At 38.3% G+C, this 24,606-nt stretch overlaps 1 protein-coding gene across 2 annotated transcripts in view; it reads left to right on the plus strand.

The window, feature by feature from the left end:
- The window catches only part of NOVA1 (NOVA alternative splicing regulator 1), a 180,456-nt gene that overhangs the window by 153,571 nt on the left and 2,279 nt on the right, over positions 1-24,606 (plus strand). For both annotated transcript variants that reach the window (XM_070756150.1, XM_070756159.1), the window contains exon 5: positions 23,791-24,606. This exon is cut by the window's right edge and continues 2,279 nt beyond it. In XM_070756150.1, coding sequence (XP_070612251.1) covers positions 23,791-24,606 — 816 coding nt within the window. The remainder of the gene's footprint in view (positions 1-23,790) is intronic.

The raw sequence follows: 24,606 nt of genomic DNA on the forward strand, positions 1-24,606 counted from the left end.
GAAATTAGCATGATAAATAATTTAAAGAACAGAAGACTACAAATAGGCAAACGTAGATCAGCCGATGTACAAGGGGAGAAACCATGTTAAGCTTGTTCATATCTTATTTGTTAACCAAACTAATTTATGAGTGGAAATAATAGATTTAAAAGATATATTTTCTCCCAACTAGTATGTTCACAGAAGGCTTCATTTTAACAGAAGGCTACAATTTTTTTCATGTTTCTTTGGCTATAAATGCCAACTAGCAGTGGAATATACTAAATATCTTGCTAAATATCAGTCTAGTCACTAAAGTATCACACATTTACTGATTCCTACATTTCAAAGTTTTGATATATAATTTCTATACATTCATATTTACACAAATTGAAAAATTGACAAGTTGATTTTAATTGTTACTTGAATCTGATTCAGCACAAAAATATCTCAATATTTCTGTATAAAATATACCATATTTTTCGGTGTATAAGACACACCTTTTTACCTCAAAAAAGTGCAAAAAGGTGCATCAAAAAACGGGTGCATCTTATACACCAGATGTGGGGCGCGAGTCAGCAGCCGTGGGGACTATCCCCAAGGCCATCCAGCATTCATCGGCTAGAGGCCAGCGGCTCGGCCCCAGAGATAAGTGGGGCGCGTGGCAGCAGCTTTGGAAAAGTGGGTGGGCGTCACCTCAATGCATCGAGCTGGCGGAAGAGCCCGTGGGGCAGCTTCAATTATCTCACGGGATGGGGCTCAGGTCCATCAGCTCCCATCCCAATCTCCCGCCTTTGGGGCCCCTTTGGGAGGGCGTAGCGGTCGGGTAAGGCGCTCCAAGCAAAGCTGTCTCAGCTTGGGAATTCTGTAGCTGGTGCCTACTGCTCGGAGCACCTTCGCCGACCGCTGCGCCCTCCCAAAGGGCCCCCAAAAATACCCCTGGCCTTATTATCAGGCCCACCGAGATGCCTGTCCTACCTGGGACTTATAGCTCTGTTGCATTCCTCAGAATTGTGTCCAGGGAAGAAAGCCCATTTTACTGGTAGAAAAAACTTCTCACGAGTTTTTTACTGGTACAATCAAACTTCTTTTACTGGCACAATGAATACAGAGAATTCTGGTTGCTCTTTATCCAGCAGGTTTTGCCTGTTCTGATTCTCCCTCTTTCCATGTGCGTGAGAGAGAGCAATCGAGAGGCAGCTACATGCACACCCCACAAGACTAGCTCAGTTGCTCTGGGCTGCATGCGACAGTGTTTTAAAACTTTGGCCTGCGTGGAGGCAGGGATTGATGCTCGCCGCCTCTTCCTTGTAGGCAGAAGTGTGTTTTAAATTGCTATAAGCAGAGCGCAGAAGAGCTGAGCTAGGCAAGAAGACGAACAAGGGAGGGAGGCAGCAGCAACTGGCACAGCTTAAGGGCGGCAGCAGAGCCAAAGGGGCAATAGGAGGCAAGGTAGGCAGTGGCCGCAGAGCCAAAGGGACAATGTTAGGTGAGTGCAGAAGGTGGCAGGGGTAGAGCCGAAGGGGCAGTGGGAGACAAGTGAGGGAGGCAGCAGTGGCAGAGCTGAAGGGGCAGTGGAAGATGAATGAAGAAGGTCAGTGATGACAGCCAAAGGGGAAGTGGGAGGGAAGTAGGCGGCAGTGGTGAGAGGCAGAGCCGAAGGGGCTTGCTCTTGCTCTCCTGACCAGGAGCCGATCTTTCTGTGGCAGGCACTCTTTTGACCGCGGTTCTTGTTGCCTCTCAGTGACGGCAAGGTTAAGAGGCAGCCTACAGATGGCTGCCACGAAGCTGGGACAACCAAGGAAAAGCCAAGGCTGTAGCTGGAGAGAATAAGTGAACAGTGACTGGAATTGTGGGAGAGGATTTCTTTTTGCATTAAACTTATCTCAAGGAACATTTTACAACTATTTGCTCAGAATTATTTGTTAAAGCAGCATTTAAGCATTCTAAGAAAATACCAGATTGTCAGGGAAAGATGCGAGATAGAAAAATAATAAATTTTAAATGTACAGAAAATTGGACACTTAAATTGGATTGGGAAAAGGTACTAGGAAGGCATTTTAAAATGCTGGAATCATTTATTTATAAAACTTATTCTGCTTTTATAATTGATTTACAACTAAAATGATGATTGACTAGTGGAAATATTGAAATTTAAGTAGAGAATGATGATGAAAGGGAAAAACTATAAACCTGGGAACACTTATATGAAGGACTGTAAATATATTTACTGGATTATCCCCAACTACCCCATGACTACTGGAGACTCAAATACAAAAACAAGGAAGCTATCTAATTAAAGGGATCTCTGAATGTTATGCTAGAAAATTGAGCCTGTGAAGGAGATGTAAAGGGGCTTTTGATAAATTCTGTGAGACTATTTAAAAGGAAGTGATTGTCTATCTATGGGATATAAAGCTCTAATTAATGCACTCCTTGAAAGGCAATTTAATGACCGAATAAATAGTTTTTGAACTATTGAACAAAAACTGATTTAAAAAATAATAATAAATAACATCCTTTATAGTGAAGAAACGGGAGGGGGGGACTCTGAAGGAGATAGTATCACTTTTCCAAAACAAGGGGCATCATGGAGAAAGGATTTATAAAAAGAATGGAAAAAGCTATATGAGGGATGATGAGCATAGCTCAAGATGCCCAGGAAAGGGAAGAGCCAACAAAGAAATTGAGGAAAAGATTTGAGCCAAAGGCCCAGAGAAGAAAAGGAGGAGATAATAAGGAAAATAATAATGACTAATGAATTAAATCTAGGAGAAAATATATTAGAGTTGAAAAGAGAACTGGAGATACAGGAGGACACTTTTGAAAGGGAGATGGGGCTTTGGCAGAAATTTTGGTAACTAAGCAGTGGAGGGTATAGAGGTGGGAGAAATACCTAGGACAGACAAGAAGTAGATGTAGACAGAGCTAAAGATACAAGAGAAGAATATGGGAGGCAAGTCAAGAAAAAACATAGCAATTGAAGCAGACAAGAGATAATGGATAGATTATTTCTTCTTGTTCTGTTTTACCTTTCTTTTTCTCTTGCTTTTTTGTCCTTTTTTTAGGTAGGTGACATGATTAGAACATAGGTAGGATAGGAAAAATGTCTTAATAAAGGGTGACATGATTAAAAGTTAAATATGATAAATGTGAGAAAGGAGCAATATTAGTGTATACACTTTTATATAACAAAATAAAAGCAATAATGAGAAAATATGGAATAATTGAATAATGATAGATTGCATCTCAATATAAATGTGTATTATTATTTATTAGATTTGTATGCCACCCTTCTTCGAAGACTGACACTCTTCGAAGTGAGTGTAAAGTATGAGAAATACATACGTTGGTTTAATGTAATAACTGTGATTAACTTTATTAGTTTTATTTGTATTAGAATGTACGATACACAGGTGCCACATTGTCCATGCATTGATATGTTTATTAAAAAATAATAAACTGGGTGGGGGGAGTGATTTCTATCTATAATGTGGAACAGTTACAACTCTGATATATTCTTCTAACTCTTATTTAAATTGTTGCTTTTTTTCCCTTTATCAAAGCTAGTTGCCAAAATTTATACTCAGATTATGGATGAAACTTGAATTCTTAATAAGAAAATAGATTATTGTTATTACAATAAAAATATATAAAAAGTTATTCAGCTGAAATGCAGTAATTCTTATTTTTTAAAATCTAATGTACTGATTTGTACAATGCCACATCTAATTTATAAAGAAACCTCATGAGTATAATCAAAATATAATATTTATTTTGTATTTTACTATGCCTTGCTGCCTTTGAATCTGAAAACTCACTATGCTGTTATCATAAAAGCTTAGCCCCTGGTAGATTCATTATTAATGACTTTGTTTAATTCATTTCAAATGTCATCTGAATAAGTGGCCTCATTTTTTTTCCTATCAGTAATCTCTCAAATAATGATTCAATGCATGAGTAGTATATTCTTGTATTTGTTCTGAATGTATGCACATAAACTTCAAAGCTTTAGTATTAACCCTTATAATGAATCAACACATCTTATGGTACTGTTATTTAATGCCAGATCATTCCTTAATAAAATAGTGTGCTGAAAACATTTGGGGACAGAGTTTATAGGGACCAAAGACCTCCTGATCAGTTCAAGAAATAAAAGCATTTTTCATAGATAATTCTCCAGCGTCTTCATAATCATTATTGAAGAATAGAAGAAACCAGTTCCTTTAATAAATTCAGTTATTATTAAACTGCTGTTATTATTATGGATTTTTCGTAATACTCATAGTCTGTCTATCTATAGCTAAATCCATTATTCCTCTGGAACAAAAGAAAACACACCATCATATATTATTGTCATGTTGCCCAAAAGCACCATCACCAGCCATGCACTACAGTACATTCACAGTTCTTTCAATCTGTCTTCAGTTTATTTATTTATTTTTACTTCTTTGATCAAATTTTTTGACTTTCTCTGATGAAAGGGGAATAAAGTGAAACAATTTCTCCTTGTCATTTTGAAATTATATTTCAATTGATGCATTCTAAATTGGAAATGTGCTTTTTTTTCAGGCCCATCATACTGCTGACTCATATTAAGCTTGTAATTAATCACAATTCTAAGCTTTTCACACATACTATTACCAAGCTCAGTTCATGTAATTTTTTTTCTCTTTATATTTGTCTCTGTTTTTATTCTATGACTTTCAATCCACTGGCATAACCTTTTAAAATTATTTTTAATTTTAGAATATTAACTATGCTATCCATTTGAGTGTTATCTGCAAACCTGTATTTTTTCCACTTCTTAATGCAAGTCATTGCTAGACCTAAGGCAAAGTTTTCGTCTCCCCCCCATTTAATATCATTGTAGTTTAATGAGGAATTAATAATGAACGCACTTTGAATATAAATTTCAAATCAAGTATTGATGCACCTAATATATATATTATCTGAACTATGTTTAACTATGTTCAACACTGCAACTATGGAGGTCCCCCCACTCCCAAATAATGTGGAGCCCAATTCCATTTTGACTCAGCAGCCAGGTTGGGCACACCTCATCATTGGCACAATTAATAAGAGATCAAAGGACCACTGAGGCAGTGGAGCACAAGTCAGCTGGGGTCTGCTGGGTTCTTAGAGTGTCAGGATACTCCAAGAGTGTACCCCTATATTGTGACTGTGGCTGGGACTGGACAGTGCTGAGATGGCTGCAGTTTCCCAGAATGTGGCAAGCAGCCACAGATTATTAATGGACTTCTTGAATGTAGGACAGACAAAAGGGCAGAGAGGGTAAGAAAATAGTTTATGGGGGAAAATGGAGACAATCGCTCACCTTAGTGACCTTTGGGTTTAGGAGGTTTGCATTGGTTTGGATACTACATTGATGACTTGCAATTCTTAAACATTACTAGTCAAGTGATGCAATCACATGGCATCTCACTCTACAACCGCATCATTAATAACAGAAATTCCATCCCATTTGTGTTCATTAGTTTGTGACTATTTGCATTCTGCGCCTATACTTTCTGCTTACTTTGGATGGAAAGCAGCAAAGTGACTGTAAGGCTACAGAAAATGATAGCAATTTGATCAATTATTGTTATGTAACTCTTCTATTCATAACATCCTAATTTTGTGAGAAAGTAAGCAGAAGATTCTCAGAATTCCAAGTGTTCCAATCAGCCAACTTAGCAGCCTAGTATAGTACAATAATTAATAAAATAACTAAATCAGTATAGAAAGAAACTTGGAAAGTTCTGACTTACATTTTAATAAATTATTCAGCTGCTCTTTTATAAGTATTAATAACATGGTATTTAACACATCTAATTGCATGCTTCTTGTGTCTTAAAATCTGCCAAGAAAAAGATATTAGCAGCCCTGATGTTAGGAAATCTTTAAATTGTTCAAAGTTAATGATGTGCAACAAATAAATGAAATAAGGCTCAGTTGGCTAATGCACACACTATTGGAGCAGATAATCACTTCATACAAGCACAAATGATATCAGAACCACACCTTCTTCAAAACATTCTTTACTGTTAGAGTATCTCTCATCTGCCATTGCATATCTGGTTCTCTCAGTAGATCTACCAAGTCCTTCTATATTACAGTATGAAGAAAACAAATAGAAGGCTTTAACTAAGTTAAAGTCTATGGAGAGGGGTGGCATACAAATCCAATAAATAAATAAAAAATAAATAAAATAAGTACAATTAAATTTTACCAGTCATGGTCATGAAATAGCTACATTATAAAAGAGAGAAATACAAATATTTTTATGATCACCAATTTAGAGTTTTTTCTAAATTTTACATGAGAGAGAAATATTTTATGACTATCATTTAATATTTTTATACATCAGTACGGAGTGCTCAGGGAGGGTTAGCACCTCTGGTGTAGGGGCATGTCATGTCCTTTTACGGCAGCACATTTGGGGCAGCTCGTTCACCTTTGGTCCCCACCTGTCACTCAGCTCTCACTTGTGGCTCCTACTAGTTGTAGCATGTGCAGCAGCCACACCTTGGGCAACATGTTCGACAGGCAGTCCAAACCATGCTGAGAGTAGTCGATGTGTCATTCACTTTTGGGAGATAAGGACTTGTCTATCCCGGGCATGTGAAGACAGATTCCGGCTGACTGAGTGGATGAAACCTACTAGAATAGGACAACGGTAGTCAAAGACAAAGATAAAGGCAGTCTCTGCAAGAAATGTAGCATGCTAACAGCAGGGCAAAACACAAAAGCTGTCCTGGCCTATCACTAGGAGAAGGGAAACTCTGACTGCAAACCTCCACTGCCTTGTGGCTATATCCGTCATTGGAAAAGGCTTCAGGAGTAAACCTTGAGTCAGAATATAGAGCCGGAGTCCCAGAAGCAATTTTTGACTGTGTACAGCTACGTTCTGATAACTCCTGCGACGTAGCTGAAACCAATTATATTGGCCTTTGCCATTCCATTGGATTATTTCAAAGAGGTGGAGAGGAGGGATCTGCTGCTTGGGTAACAGTCTATCCTCCATACTAACCTACTCAGGCTTCGTGCTTTGGGGAGTCCGGAGCACAATACCATGGTCTTTCAAGACCGAAGGATGCCAACGCACTTCTGTATCAATGTTTTTGTAATTATATAAATCCTAAAATCTGATACAATATAGTAACATGGTAAAAACAGAAGACAACAAAACTAAACGTTTTTTATGAATATTAATTTAGAGAATGAAATAATGATTATAGAGATAATCCCAGGACTTCACTTATAAGGCTAAAATATCTTCATGAGATCATTTGACTTTGCTTTCAAGAATAATTCTGCTCTATTTCAATCTTCATAAATTGTCTTGTTTTATCTCAAGTGCTTACATTAATTGAGATGTAATTATTTTTGTCTTTAAATAATTGCAGCTTAAACTTTTTGTTCTCACCTCATCCAAATTAATAGTAGAAGAAATGGGAACTGGGGAAAGAAAAGTGATATCTTTGAGAATCATTATCCTTTGTAGACAGGAAGAGCCCACAAAGGAATGATCTCCTCCTATCAGGACTCCAATTCATCTAGAAATTGGCTATTAATTTTTTTTGTTAACTATTTCTTTTCCTAGATTAAGGTTTCTTCATTCATATTTGCATCATGATGGTAAGTTTTATTGTGTTATATGAAGAGATGGTCAGAAGTGATTATGGTACATGAGAAAAAAAATTACAGAAAAATAAGTTGTGAAAAAAGAGTGTAATCAATGAGAAAAAGAATTAATCTGGAGGTCAAAAGTGTGTATGATGTTGACAGAGAATAGAAAAGCACGAATACTAAGGGATTTTTGGTGCTTTCTTAGCTTGGTTGTTTTCTTGCAGATGTTTCATTACCCAAACTAGGTAAAATCAGTGCTAGTACTGTAACGTCATATACACTATAATAGTACTGATGATGTTACCTAGAAAGATCTTCACGAAAACAACCAAACTCAGAGACCACCAATTTGTAATTCAATCCTGAATTCCTTTATTGGCAAGTACTAAGTAAGTAGGGAAAACACTTGAGCAAAAATTGCAACTTAATTGCAATTTTTAATTGAATTTAAAATTGAATTTAAAAACATGAATCCAAGAAATGAGATTAATCATGTCTTGGACAATATTAGTATTTGTTCTCCATAGAAACAACTATCCTTGCAATGTTTCACAATATTTAATGGTTACAGTGTTTTCTTTTGGTAATATATTCCAGCAGCAATTTCAGCATGTTGTGTCTCAGGTAATATAGAAGCAATAATTAAATAGTTAATATTTAATAATGTTAAATATTACTTCATATTAATCAAGATTTGGAGGCTCCTTGTATTTGATACATCAGGTATCATACTATTAAATATAGAATTAGGAAATCTAACGTAATACAGTGATACCCCGTCTTATGAACGTAATTGGTTCTGGGACGAGGTTCGTAAGGTGAAAAGTTCGTAAGACGAAGCAATGTTTCCCATAGGAATCAATGGAAAAGTGAATAATGCGTGCAAGCCCATTAGGAAAATCCAAAACTTTAAGTTTTTTTAAAAAGCGGTGGGCGGACGAAGTGGAGGAGAACAGAGTGGGGACAAGCGAGCCGAGGAAGCATCGGGAGAGGGGATTTCCCCAATCTTGCTGTCAAAATGTGTCCGTGGTAGACCCAGCCATCCATCGCCCACTGCCCCCTCCTGCCAGAAGCCCGCAAAGAGCCAAAGCTGGGTGTGGAGAAAAGTGAAAATGTCAGCTCCTGGATGGACCAGAGAGCCTGGACACACCACCTTCCTGCCCGCCCACCCTGCTGATCGCCCTCCCACCCTCCGCCAACAGCGCCTGTCCCACCCTCTCCAAGAGCTGCACCGAGACCGCCCGGGAGCCACTGCTTCCAGGAGGGTTCCCCTCACTAGCCTCCTCTAGATCTGCCGTTCAAGGCTTTGGTAACTTTGGAAGATCCCTGCCCAGCACACGCGCGCTCTCCCGGCACAACTTGCCCAGAGGATATTTTTCCACCTCTCACGATCCCTCCAATGCCCCAACCTGTGGGAAGAGGGGGTTGGTTCCCCACACGGGAGCCACCCAAAGGCGAAATATGATTTGAAAAGCTCTGGTGTGCAAAGAGCTTGGGGAGAGTGTGACTTGGTAACGTGGGGAGGAGGAGGAAGAGCCGGGACGGGAGGAGGAGGAGTGGGAGGAAGGCAAGATCTGCTCCCAACACCCATTGGGAACGAGCAAACCAAGGGTTCTCAGCCAAGTCTTCTGAAAGAGACCGAGCTTTATGCAATCTCTCTTGGAATTAAAGGAGAGGGCGCCCGTACACAAAAAGAGGTGCTAGAAACACACGCTAAAGTATCGGAGCTTCTTTTCCTGAGCCCGAGATATCAAGGAAGAGATTTGGAGGTGGGGGTGGAGGTGCGTGTGTGAAAGAGAGAGAAAGGAGAAGGATCCTTTCTCAGAGTCCACAGAGATCTATAGGCTGATGCTTCTTTTATAAAAGAATCGGGGGGGGGGGGCTGGCAATGAAAAGAATCCAGAGTCCTTGAATAAAAGTCAAAGCTTTCTGTTCAGAGGAACAGAAACCCAATCCCTTCGCTAGAAACACACGCTGAGAGTTTTGGTAGGGGCAAATTGTTTATTCGGAAAGGGACTGGTTTCCTCAGGGCTTTGAAAAAGTTACGATCTGAAGTTGATTGTCTCGAAATGCTTGGATTGGTAAATCGCCTTCCCTGGTTCCTTTTAAGTCCTTTGTTGCTTGAGAAAGAAAAAGAGAGAGAGAGAAAGAGAAAGAAAGAAAGAGGAAGAAAGAAAGTTACGAAAACTCAGGGGAGGGGGCTGGAGAGAAACACTCCCCACAAAACTTCCTCCCCTCCTTCTTTTTTATAGTGAAACCGGAGTGAGGGAATATTGGATCGAACAGAAAAGTGGGGAAAAGAGGGTCATGAAGGGAGAACTTTCGCTTGTTCCACCATCAGCTTGCCAAACATTCCCCTTTTGATGTAACGGAGAAACATTGCTGTGTTTTGGCGAGCCTTCTTGAGCTGCCTCGTCCTTCCAGCCAGGAGCATGCTGGGAACAGTAGTCCTCAGACTCCATCCCTTGGCAGAGGGCGGCGTGATCCCTTCGGTGGGAACTACATTGTCCATGAAACCAGTCGTGCAGTAACAATGTGGCTGTGCTGTTGAGCTCTCCCCCCCAATCAGGTTTAAAAAAAGACTTCCCAGCTGAAGTGTCCTCCCCCCCCCGCACATTGGGCTCTGCAAAGCTTCTTTAAGTGCTGTAACCCCCCTTTGAAAACCCCGCCCAATTTCCTCATCAGGTTTTCCCAATCCTGTTTCTAGCGAAGAGATTGTGCTTTTCCCCACTTTTCTGTTCGATCCAATATTCCCTCACTCCGGTTTCACTATAAAAAAGAAGGAGGGGAGGAAGTTTTGTGGGGAGTGTTTCTCTCCAGCCCCCTCCCCTGAGTTTTTGTAACTTTCTTTCTCTCTCTCTCTCTCTCTCTCTTTCTCTCTCTCTCTCTCTCAAGCAACAAAGGACTTAAAAGGAACCAGGGAAGGCGATTTACCAATCCAAGCATTTCGAGACAATCAACTTCAGATCGTAACTTTTTCAAAGCCCTGAGGAAACCAGTCCCTTTCCGAATAAACAATTTGCCCCTACCAAAACTCTCAGCGTGTGTTTCTAGCGAAGGGATTGGGTTTCTGTTCCTCTGAACAGAAAGCTTTGACTTTTATTCAAGGACTCTGGATTCTTTTCATTGCCAGCCCCCCCCCCCCGATTCTTTTATAAAAGAAGCATCAGCCTATAGATCTCTGTGGACTCTGAGAAAGGATCCTTCTCCTTTCTCTCTCTTTCACACACGCACCTCCACCCCCACCTCCAAATCTCTTCCTTGATATCTCGGGCTCAGGAAAAGAAGCTCCGATACTGAGCATGCGTTTCTAGCGCCTCTTTTTGTGTACGGGCGCCCGCTCCTTTAATTCCAAGAGAGATTGCATAAAGCTCGGTCTCTTTCAGAAGACTTGGCTGAGGACCCTTGGTTTGCTCGTTCCCAACGGGTGTTGGGAGCAGATCTTGCCTTCCTCCCACTCCTCCTCCTCCCGGCCCGGCTCTTCCTCCTCTTCCCCACGTTACCAAGTTACACTCTCCCCAAGCTCTTTGCACACCACAGCTTTTCAAATCATATTTCGCCTTTGGGTGGCTCCCGTGTGGGGAACCAACCCCCTCCTCCCGCAGGTTGGGGCATTGGAGGGATCGTGAGAGGTGGAAAAAAATCCACTGGGCAAGTTGTGCCGGGAGAGCGCGCGTGTGCTGGGCAGGGATCCTCCAAAGTTACCAAAGCCTTGAACGGCAGATCTAGAGGAGGCTAGCGAGGGGAACCCTCCTGGAAGCAGTGGCTCCCGGGCGGTCTCGGTGCAGCTCTTGGAGAGGGTGGGACAGGCGCTGTTGGCGGAAGGTGGGAGGGCGATCAGCAGTGTGGGCGGGCAGGAAGGTGGCGTGTCCAGGCTCTCCGGTCCATCCAGGAGCTGAAATTTTCACCTTTCTCCACACCCAGCTTTGGCTCTTTGCGGGCTTCTGGCAGGAGGGGGCAGTGGGCGATGGATGGCTGGGTCTCCCACGGACACATTTTGACAGCGAGATTGGGGAAATCCCCTCGCCCGATGCTTCCTCGTCTCACTTCCAAGCGGAGGAAGCTAAGGGCAAGAGGGGAAAGTGGCAGCCAGATGGGGCGGCTTTGGAGAGCTCCTCTGACGCATGGTTCTCTCTCCCCTCCCACACCTTTGACGTCACGGAGACCTTCCTGGAGTCCACGTTTTGGCTGGCGAGGAAGGATGTCTCCGTGATGTCAGAGCTCCGCCCCTGGAATTCCCTATTGGGATTCCCCACCTCAGTTGAAGCCTCCCGACCTGCCGACAGAGCCGCAGATCACAAAAACCGATCAGCGGCGGCGGGTTCGTAAGGCGAAAAAAGTTCGTAAGAAGAGGCAAAAATTTTCTGAACCCCGGGTTCGTATCTCGGGTTGTTCGTAAGACGAGGGGTTCGGGTCTTGAGGTACCACTGTACATCCTATTAAATATAAAATAAGGTTCATTCTTTTTTAACATTCATAAATACATTATTGTCAAACTGTATTGTCAAACCCCAAAAGTCTCACAGAATGAGACTTTTGGGGTTTTTTTAAACTTGTAAGTGAAACATAGGCTATTTTTAGGTATTCATTTTTATGTTTAATGTAACACTAAACTAAAGATGTTCAACTTTTCTACAGTAAATGGTAATATAGTAACTATTTTAGGCAAAACATTATATTTACTATTACAATTTTTATATGCCACATTCTGGGATGCAAACCTTAGCAATGTAATTTACAGATCGCTTCCTAAACAAAACAGTATCAACTATAGCAAGTATAAAAAAATATGTCTAGCAAACTGTTGATTGTAAGGATTCCTTATGGGGAGTGTAGCTGGAATAGATCCAGAATTTTTTTTGTCTATTTTCCTCCTGCTGTTTTCAGGAAATCTTCATACCGAGCAATTTCCAGTAGTGGTATAAATGAAGAAAGGGAGCTAGTGACTTGCTATCAAGCACAAGAAAATCAGGAAGTTTAGACAATTCAAAATAATAACGTTTTGTTGCAAGCTTTTGCTTTCTACAAGAATCTGAATTGCTTACAGTCAAACCGGGGGGTAGATAAGGGGGTAGATAAGATCTCTTGTGTGTATGAAGTGACTCAAAGGGAAGCATTTTGATCAATAATTATAGGCAATATGCTGAAATTAACCACCCACCCAGCTCATCTTTTCCAGAGAGAGAACAGAGAACACAGAGAGAACAGATAGATATATTGTTATTATATTAGACAAAATTACCATTCATTTGTCTGAAATAGCTGCAATAGCTGCATGTGAGAATGTGCAAAATTTGGGCCTTTCATATCAAAAGGCTCATCCAATCCATCCAAGGCCCTTTTCAACTGCAACTGTAGAGGAAACTCTCAATATTGTAACTATGTTACAGAACCATTCTTATGGCCAACATATTTGCTCTATTATATTATTTATTTACACACAATACTACGTCTTTATGTTCTGCCAAAATTCAACAAATCACATAGACACTGTTTTGTTATGTTGTGCTATTGACATGAAAGGGATGCCATTACTGAAAAAACAAGAAGGAAAATTCATTGTAAAATTTTACAGATCGCTATACATTTTCAGTTACTGATATGGAAAAGAAATAGAGATAAATGTCAAAGAGTAAGGATAAATTTAAAAGAAAAAATATAGAGTTCATTAAATTCTTAGTGCAGTTAAGTAAGGGAGAGGACTTTAATTTAGGCAGAAAAAAGCATTAGTTAGATCTCTTCAATTGATGAAAATTTGAAGAGAGGGGATGAGCCTCAAACAAGGTCTGAATTAGTTAATTTCAATATCTGCCTATTACTGGAATACTCAGAATAGCCTTTTATAAGTTTTCTTATTCTTGTTCATCAACTTCTCTTATCTTTCATTCCCATAAGCTTCACTGTTATATTGGGTCAGTGACAGAACAGCAACCAACAATTATTATGTGTAATACTGTTTGTATCACTTTATCCCTAAAGGGATTATCACATTTTTTGCTATGTTGCTTTCATTTTATTTTGTGAAAAAAAACAAGATACAGAAACTAAAATTTATGAAATGTTTGTAAAATGCTGATTTTTTAAAAAAAAAATAAGATTTTTTAAAAATGATTTCATTTTTTAAAAAAGATTGCACTAGTGACTCAGTAATTCTGTGTGTGTGTGTGTGTGTGTGTGTAAATTGATTTATCATATTAACCATAAACAATAATAGCAAACGTATTATTCATTTTGAAAGCCTTCATTGAAGAGCTTAGAATCACAATAGAAATATATTTTCAAATATAGATGCATATTTTAAAATGAGTTTATGAGCACAGGACATTTTACTTTTTTAGAAAGTGTTTTGATATTATAGTGTGCAAAATGTTCATCTCCATTGCCTTGCTAGACATCTGCTAGAGAGATGCAAGTAGGCCTAGAATACATCCCAGTTGTTTTTGTGTGTTTGTGCTTAGCAGGGAATAAATCTATGTAATGGATGGAATAGGTAAGTAATGGTTTCTAAACAAGTCACAAGGTCACTGGATCTGTAAATCATTGGCTCAAATTGGCCCCTAACTTCGAGATCCAGTATTTTTTTCTGCCTTTGATATTAAGTATTATGAGGAGAGAATCTTAAGAGACAATAGAAAATAGTACTTTTCCCACACAATTTAATACTTTTAAAATTAAAGCAAGTTAAATTCCTTTAATTCTTGTGCTGTGATAAAATAATTGTTAATTCACTTTCTTTCAAGTTTCCTAAAAACAGAAATACTTTCCCAAACAGTAAATATTATGAATATTTCATTCTTAAATCAAATCCTACAAAATGCATGCTTTTATGTTTCTTGGTTAATTAAGGTAGGAGGAAAACTGCACATATGCATTTTCTCTAGCTATTACTAATAAATAATGGATTTTTTTGTATCTATGGAAAACAGTATTGACTTTTTTCATTCTCAAATGAATGGAAAATATTCTAGGTTATCTATTGATACTCTTTCCCTTCATAAATCACTTATCTACCCAACAAGCTCTTTTGCAAAAAAAAAAAAAATGGAGGTGGGTATAGCAACTCTTCATTATCAAATATTTAAAATTGTAAGTAGATATTTTTGAAGCTATCATGGAACTAACAAGAGAAATTAATGTCATATTTTCTAATGCAGACAGTTTGTAAAATCATTAGCAATCAGGCTAATGATCACTAAACTATTCCTTTAATTTATGTGTATTCCCTTAACTCACAAGGAAGAACCTTTAAAAAGTTTGCATTCATTTAAATTTAAAACACCATAAAATTTATGAACCATTTAATTAATAAAAACTTTACTTGTTCTCTAGCTGGATAAATAAATAAGCATACTCATTTCACTTTAGCAATAGCAGTTGCACTTAGACTTATACAGTATATCACTTTCCAGTGCTTTATAGCCATCTCTAAGTAGTTTACACTGTCAGCATATTGCCACCCAACAATCTGGGTACTCATTTTATCCACTTCGGAAGGATGGAAGGCTCAGTCAACCTTGAGCCTGGTGAGATTTGAACTGCCAAATTGGAGGCAGCAGAAGTACTGCACTCTAACCACTGCATCACCGTGACTCATAAATAAAGAACTGTTAATGATCTCTTTTGATTACAATGTTCAAGACCATTTTCTGTTCTGTTCTTGATAATCTTACCTATATCAGGGGTCTACAAATTTGAAATTTGAAAATTCTAAGACTTATAATTCCCAGAATTACACAAATCTAAACGTTGGCCCTTGCTGTGTATGATCTAGTTGGATCACAAATAAAGGAACTTCAATTGGTAAAAATACTATTCACTATGTAGTTCTTTTTAAACAAGAAAATGAATCTATAAACAACTCTTCAGGTTTTAATGTTTTATTCATCAAAAACTTTGATAGTCAAAGAGAACCATTTTAAATAATTTGCTGGAATGAATATAGGCCATATCTATGATGAAATTGCTGTTAATCTAATTTATTTTTGGTTGAAATAGAGCATAACTTTTACAAATAGATTGTGCCACCACGAATGCCACAAAGCAGCAATAAAATTAATAGAATGAGTTTGCTAGAGAATCAGGGTTTTTTTAAAAAAAATCATGACAGGCATCATTTTCTAGAAACTTGTACTATATTGTTTTTAAGATTTTCAGTAGTTCTGAGAAAAGGTTGTTAATGCATTCGTTGGGAGAATGACAACAGATATTGCTGGTTTCAGAGTACAGTATAATGACATTCTTGTTTAAAAATGGATTAAAGATTTTTTGAGCATCCACTTTTATTAAAAATTACTTTAGCAACTAAAATTGCATCGTCTCATCACAAAGAACACTCTCTCTCAAGTTTTCTTCAGAGGACAAACAATGACATTTAAACCCTTTTGGCTTCTTAGCCAGTCAGTATTTTAAAATATGCTACCAGTGTAGCCTAAATATTTTCACCAGTCTTATACTAAATGTACCAATCTTGCCCTAGTTATCCATTTTTTTAAAAAAGGGCAGAAATATGTAGTATCCTTCCTAATAATGCAGTTTAGGAGGTGGGGGAAAAACAATTTCTCTTACAAAGGAACAAAATCTAACCAATCGATACATGAGTAGCATTACCAGCAACTGTTTTACCATTTATGTCAAACAAATGTTCCTTGAGTGTGGCCTTTGCTAGCTTATAGCCCAGAGATAGTAAGTAAGTGGGGAAAGTCCTAAGAGAGAGAGCTTGCTGTAAACTGCTTGTTTCTACCCACTTTGAAATCTGTCCTCTAATGTCAGTAGCATTAAGCCTATAGGGAAAAGTGTCAGCTTCAGTCAGTAGTGTAACACAACTTGCCATCACATAAAATAAATAAAACCACATTTCACCTCCCATAGAGTACAGTTTAAACTTCCAAGAACTGATTTCTGACGTAGCCAACTGCCCCACAACTTTCTATTAATGTTGGAATAATAAAAATATATTCTCATAAGTAGAAAATTATGCCAACGTCATATTTTAATTCTAGGATGTTTAAAATACTTTTATTATACTGAATGTTTTTAAACTTAAATGAATGTTTGGGTAATACAGTGATCCCCCGCTCGTTGCGAGGGTTACGTTCCAGGAGCCCCCGCAACGAGCGGGTTTTCGCGAAGTAGCGATGCGGAAGTAAAAACACCGTCTGCGCATGTGCAGACGGTGTTTTTACTCCCACAGCGCTAGCGAGGAGCCGAAGATTGGGGGCGGGGCGGCTGTTTGCCGCCGGCATGGAGGGCTTCCTAGCAGCCCCCCAAACCCGGGTTGGGGGTCCGGGGGGCGCTTGGTATCGCCGGTTTTGAGCTGAGTCCGGAAGCGAATTCGCTTCCGGACTCAGCTCAAAACCGCCGATAGCAAGCGGCAAGGAACGCCTTGTCTCGGCGCTTTCGAGCTGTCAGCTCGAAAGCGCCGAGACAAGGCGTTCCTTGCCGCTTGCTATCGGCGGTTTTGAGCTGAAAACCGGCGGTTTTGAGCTCAAAACCGGCGATACCAAGCGGCAAGGAACGCCTTGTCTCGGCGCTTTTGAGCTGTCAGCTCGAAAGCGCCGAGACAAGCCGTTCCTTGCCGCTTGCTATCGGCGGTTTTGAGCTCAAAACCGCCGGTTTTCAGCTCAAAACCGCCGATACCAAGCGGCAAGGAACGGCTTGTCTCGGCGCTTTCGAGCTGACAGCTCGAAAGCGCCGAGACAAGCTGTTCCTTGCCGCTTGCTATCGGCGGTTTTGAGCTAAATCCGGGAGCGAATTCGCTCCCGGATTTAGCTCAAAAGCGGCGAGAATGAACGGCGTGGGCGGGCGAAGGGCGGGCGGCAGCGAGGAGTTTGCGTGGGCGGTGGGGAAACTCCTCGCTGACGCCAGCAAGAGGGGGAAGACCCAGGGAAGCCGCTGCCATCTACGCATGCGTGCCCGGCACGCATGCGTAGATGGTATTTTTGACTTCCGGGTTGAAAAATAGCGAAGTACCCTGTTCGCAATGGTTGGGGACGCAATAAACGGGGGATCACTGTATTATATATCAATATTTCATATCTGATCACATTTTGTATTACCAAATGTGTGAATTAATCATGCAGAATCAGGAAATCTCCAGAACTGTACAGCCTACAAACTTGAAATTTGGTATGTATGTCCCTCTTGGCTTCTAGGTGCTCACTAGGATTTTTTGAAATGACTATCAGAGCATTAGTATTTTGTATATTATCATTAACATGCTCTGATGCTAAGTATTTAGACGTTCTACTCCCCCTCCCAACTTGAAAATGGAGAGAATGGGATAGAATAGAAGAGCCTTCTGGTGGGCAAGGCTGAGGGAGAGAAGGGGATAGGATAGGGGAGGCTTCTCTGGGGCAAGGCTGAGGGAGAGAATAGATGGGATACAATAGGGGAGGCTTCTGTGGGGCAAGGCTGAGAGAGAGAAGGGATAGGATAGGGGAGGATTCTGTGAGGAAGAATGAGGGAGAGAAGGCGATAGGATTAGGGAGGATTCTGTGGGGAAGACTGAGGGGAAGAAGGGAATAGGATTAGGGAGGATTCTGTGGGGAAGACTGAGGGAAAGAAGGCGATAGGATTAGGGAGGATTCTGTGGGGAAGACTGAGGGAAAGAAGGGAATAGGTTAGGGGAGGATTCTGTGAGACAAGGATAAGGGAGAGGAGATAGGATGGGGGGGCTTCTCTGGGGCAAGGCTGAGAGAAGGGATAGGATAGGGGAGGCTTCTGTGGGGCAAGGCTGAAGGAGAGAAGGTGATAGGATAAGGGAGGATTCTGTGGAGCAAGCCTGACGGAGAGACGAGGATAGGATAGGAAATGTTTTTATAGGGCAAGTCTGAGGCAGAGAAGGGAGATAGGACAGGATAGGCTGCTGTGGGATAAGGGAGGGAGAGGAGAGGCCGATTGTAACTACTCATTAATTTTAAAGCTGTTAAGTGTCGATTTATCAAGTCCGATCACATAGTTTCATAGCGGAGTATGGATATTCAGCTAGTTTTATATATTGCACATTGGGCTTCGGTACTTTGGATTCAATTTCAAAAAGTGTGTGTTAGTACACATGAGAGTACAAATGTAATACTTGGCTGGAGTTTCTCAGGGTAGCACTTCTTTCCTTAAAATTTTATAACTGCTTCTGCCAGTTTCCATATCTTCCCAAATAATTGTGTGGCTGCTTTAATAAGTTGTAGGCAAGTTGTTCATTTTCATCTCTGAAGTGCTTTTTGGAATAAAAATCAAAATATTGCACAGCCTTCTTGTATATTTCAATGTGCAGACAGCCACATTTATTATTATAAAAAATTGAAGCACATAAATGGAGCAATTCAGAACTCATCAGTTGCCTTTGCAAATGCAATTTGAAAGTTCTGAAACATTAATGTGTGAAGTACAAAGTGCCTTTAAACCATGGGATAAAAACAAATGGAAGATAACAGATTATATTAAAACTATGCATCAATATAGTGTGTGTTTGCTAGTCAAAATATGCTTATTATGCAAAAAGTATTTGTATATATATATTTTGGGGGCAAAAGCCTAAAATGTGCAAAATCATGAAAATGTACAATGCATGCAGAAGATATATTTCTTTTCAAGTAGATATCAAATTATTCAAAATGAGATGCCCCTTCACTATCTCTTTATAGATTCAGAGGTGGCAGTGGGAATACAGTTTTGATGCATTGTTTTTATTATTTCTACTTAAATATATGAAATTTAACATTTTGCATGGATTTGAATGATAGTGCTGTTTCATACATGTATGCAGTAAAAGGCACATTTGTTTTTCACAGTTGGAAAAAGCTTTCTACAGTTTGAAAGGTCTATTATTTTTCAAAGTTTATAATAAATTTCCAAAGTAAAAAGCTGCTTAATCCAAATCCAATAAATTAACCCTGATGCCCTGTTCAATAACACTATACACTTGTACTGTTCCCGGGACTATTTGACCCGGACCAAAAATTGTTCATTTTAGGGACTTGTATTTGGTCTTTTTGAAAACTGTTTTCACTTGGAAACTACTTTGAACATTTCTGCACACAATGAAATGAAAATTGAAATTAAAGAATTAATGCTTATATTTTTATTTTGCTCATAAAAGCCTGCCCCCCCTTTTTTGTGAAATTGTTTTCAATTTATAGATAGTTTTCCCTGCAAAATGCATTCGATTTTACTAAAGTTGGTGTGGGATTGGTAGTTTGAACATTTCTGAACATAATGATATGTTATGTTACCAATAAGCATCATTTTTTTCAGTTCATTTATATTTTTCTTATGTTCAGAAATGTTCAAACTACCAATCCCACACCAACTGTAGTAAAATTGAACGCATTTTGCAGGCTAAACTATCTATAAATTGAAAAAAAGTTCACAAAAAAGGGGGGGCACCTTTTATGAGCAAACTAAACAAATAAGAATTATTTTTCTCAGTTCAATTTTCATATCATTGTGTGCAGAAATGTTCAGACTACTTTCCAAGTGAAAAAAGTTTTCAAATTGACCAAAGATAAGCACCTAAAATGAATAATTTTCATTCAGGGTGATCCCGGAACAGAAGTTTTGTGACTTATTTTTTCAGCAAGAACTAAGTCCCCCACCCCCAAAAAAAATTCTCATAGAGAGAAACCCTGAAATATCCAAAGTCATGAAATTTCAAGTTTCAGTTATGCAGGGAAATTTTTTTACAGGGTCTCAAAATTCGAAATGAGTCTCTCAGACCCGGAAAAGAACACCAGGGTTAAATTAATAAATTGCAGAAAAAGGCCTCCTCCCTTCCTTTCTTTCTCCTGCTTGTTTTGTGGCTTTCACAGCATCCACACCTTGTTAGTCAAATCCATCTTAATGCTCTGTATAGTAGTGATGGTAGATTACATATGATGTTACTCCAAAAGTATCTATCCTAGATAAGGGTACACAAAAAGCATGCGATTAATTTCAAAATGAGCACAGGGTTACTTAGAATTTCTGGGACAAAATTTAGAATACTTCATGGGTTCCACATTCCATCTGGAACAAAACTCAAAAGCTGTCTAAAAGAAAAAAAATATGTAATAATGAGCACTTGCTGTCTACAATTCCATTTGGGGTCAAAAGAAATTATTTAGAAGTAATATTGTTAGCATTCAAACAACAATAGCTTACAACTGTCTCTATTTAGATAAGGACATGGTTATCGTCCAGTCTATACTAGTATAAGATACTGTAGGAGAGACTTGGTTCTACAAATTTTTGGAAATCCTAAACCTAATAATGTGATCCTTAAGAGAAATGTTCTCTAGAAGAAGTTAACATAATTAGCTGGTAACAGTTCCACTATATCAGGGCTGTCAAACTCATGGCTCATGGCCACTCCAACCCCCTGGGTTAGGGAAGGGGGTGAAAGTTATGATACGTCATACATGACACCAACGTGGCCCTGCGAGTTTGACACCCCTGCACTACATAGACCAGATCAGGAAATCAATTCCAAAAGAAGACTAAAACTGTTTTTATTGAGACTGATTTTAAAGACTCTTCCAAATCAGATTGTGTGATGTCTCCTGCTTTTATAGTACAGTAAATTAGGGTGGTATCTGCCAAATTGCTTTTAAATCATTCTCCTGGACTTAAAAAAATATCCTTCATTCCCTTTTCTTTAAATAATGGTTTCTACACATCATTGTCAATATTAGATGCATTAAAAATCAGTTTATAGATTTCTGTGTAATGAAGAATAGGCAATAAATTTTAATTAAATTATATTGATTAGTAAAATCAAGATTCTGAACTGTATAAAGCAAATAAGATGAAAAATAAATTACTGCATGTCATTGTATTCAGTCTTCAAAGAATACTACAATAAATGTTACAAAGCATTGGTAGCTATTAGATTATTACAGGACTTCAATAATCACTTCAATAATCACATTAAAAAAAATCTCAAATTCTGAAATGGCCAGGTTTTTAATGTATGTTGTGATTTTCTGCTGTACTTTCTCATGTGTACTTTATCTTTCAAAAGAAGTTTTCATAAAACTGGAATAACATGAAAAGCCAATAATGAAGTGAAAAGATTACAGGAAAATATTTTTTTACGGAAATTAGATAGAGTTTTATAAACAAAACATGTAATTCACTAATTCAAGGGATTCGTGGTATTTATAGCAGATATGTCTATATTTGGCTCCTGAATGGGCTAACATTTTACTTACTGATTTAAATTTCTTTTTTAATACTATCAAGTAAACATTTTAGGGGGGAAATACACCTTTGTTATGCAAAATTTTGAGCAAAGTACAAAAAAATAATCTCTGAATAGCAGAAAGGAACCAAACTGTGACATTAATAGGAAAAAAGTCCAATCATTGCATTGACTTGGTTTTATTTTACATTTTCACTTAATTAATATCAAATATAATTGGTATAATTTGCTGTACCAATCATATATTTTATTCTATTATGTTAAAATGTGCAGTTTATTGGCAATTTTGGTAGGTCTTGAAAGTTTTCTTTGCCCACCATTGTGCACCTTTGGCTCAGGTATCAAAATAGGTGGAAGAATAGAGAAACCAAGTTCATATTAATACATTTATATGGAGATAATACATTACATAAGGTTGAATAGTGAGGAAATAGCAATTAAATATATTAATTATGTATGTATCTGAGTTCTCTCTGTCTTTCATCCAGACTGGTCACCAATGCCACTGTGTTGCTATTAGTGTAGTACTTTGAGAATATTTGACCAGTTTCGGTGTCGCTTTAAAAATTGAACCATGTACTGACATCATTTAATAAATGCAATTTGTTCTGTCTACATTAATATTTATCCCAAGCTTAACTATGAAAAATAACATCCTAATATTTCCTTGATGTCAAGAGTTATTGAAAGTCAAGTGGTGTACAAACTTCATAAATTATTATTCTATTGAGAAAGAGATATCCATAAAACATGCTAAAAAGATGTAGGAAACGTGTTAAAATGGAAGAAAGCCACAGTAGTAAAATCTTAGTTTAGATCAATGTAGTGAGCTAAGTCACATTTACAAATTATAAGAATGATTTGTTCTTAATTAATTCAGGTGTTATTGTTTTCAGGGGAAACTTAGTCATAAGTACAGCGATTAGGATCCATTTTATGATTTGTATACAATTTCAGCATGTGTTGAACTACATCTTAAATAATGGTTGTGTATTGATATACAATACGCTACGTAAGTATTCTAGATCAGTTAATTTTAACACTAAATTCTATGCAATTGATTAACAATTGAACAAATGCAATCATAGATTATATTTGGCACAGAAATTTCCTACATTATAGGAATTCCCTTCAATAACATTCTTCTCTTGGAAAATGCTTGTCTGGCTCAAGCCCAAGTAGTATGTTGAATTAAAAAAAAACATACTTGCATATTTTATTCTGATTAGAGTGGGATATTGGTATGTAAATATAAGTGGCATACAGATATCACACTTTTTTTTACTGAAATGTAATTGCACAAAAATCTGATTTTTAACCATTAGAAGCTATCTCAATATCAATATTTTTTTCAGATTAAATCATTAGCTAAGAAAAATTAGAAATTGTACAGAAAACTATTTTCCCTGAAATTTGACACAAATCCCCATGTTTCCTTATTTTTTTTCATCCTAGATTATTTGTGCAGTTTATTGAGAATAAAGGATAACAATCTAGTATGGGATTTTTGTTAGAAAATATCAGAATAATCTTTTTTATAAATAAATAATGACTATAAAAATAATGAATTTAAAATAATCTATTGGAATAGATACATGTCCGATTACTTTTTCTTCCAAGGCTTGAAAGGCTTGTTAATTTACTGAAGTATTTTTTTAAAGAAATGCTGTTGAGTTATTATAGAATGATGACCAACAATTTATTTGAATGTGTTATTGAGTATTTGATGAATCATGAACAAAAGTATTATAAAATAAATTTATTTCTTTTGTTGATATAATTTCAATTTGTCTAAGTATTTCACTATTTTTCAAGACATATACTATTTTATGTCAGAATTCATATAAATAGTTAAAAGTATGAGCTTGATTCTTAATTCAAACTTATATTTGTAAGGAAATAACAATCTTTTGAGTTTTTCCACTTATTAGGGGAAATAAAGAATTTAACTATATTGTATGTGCAAAACAGAAGTATTATTCATATGTATATTTTTTTAATTACAGGTAAAGATAATAGTTCCCAACAGCACAGCAGGTCTGATAATAGGGAAGGGAGGTGCTACAGTCAAGGCTATAATGGAGCAGTCAGGGGCATGGGTGCAGCTTTCCCAGAAACCTGATGGGATCAACTTACAAGAGAGGGTTGTTACTGTAAGCGGAGAACCTGAACAAAACCGAAAAGCTGTTGAACTTATCATCCAGAAGATACAAGAGGATCCACAGAGTGGCAGCTGTCTCAATATCAGTTATGCTAATGTTACAGGTCCAGTGGCCAATTCCAATCCAACAGGATCTCCTTATGCAAACACTGCTGAAGTACTACCAACAGCTGCAGCTGCGGCAGGGCTCTTAGGACATGCAAACCTTGCTGGAGTTGCAGCCTTTCCAGCAGTTTTATCTGGCTTCACAGGCAATGACCTGGTGGCCATCACCTCTGCACTTAACACCTTAGCCAGCTATGGATATAATCTCAATACTTTAGGGTTAGGCCTAAGTCAGGCAGCAGCTACTGGGGCTTTGGCTGCAGCAGCTGCCAGTGCCAATCCAGCAGCAGCAGCAGCCAATTTGTTGGCCACCTATGCGAGTGAAGCCTCCGCCAGTGGCAGTACAGCTGGTGGTGCGGCGGGGACATTTGCATTAGGTAGCCTGGCTGCTGCTACTGCTGCAACTAATGGATATTTTGGAGCTGCTTCTCCTCTAGCTGCCAGCGCTATTCTAGGAACAGAGAAATCCACAGATGGCTCAAAGGATGTAGTTGAAATAGCAGTGCCAGAAAACCTAGTTGGTGCAATACTTGGAAAAGGAGGGAAAACATTAGTA

This window comes from Erythrolamprus reginae, chromosome 1 (genome assembly GCF_031021105.1).
Source record: "Erythrolamprus reginae isolate rEryReg1 chromosome 1, rEryReg1.hap1, whole genome shotgun sequence".
NCBI lineage: Eukaryota > Metazoa > Chordata > Lepidosauria > Squamata > Dipsadidae > Erythrolamprus > Erythrolamprus reginae.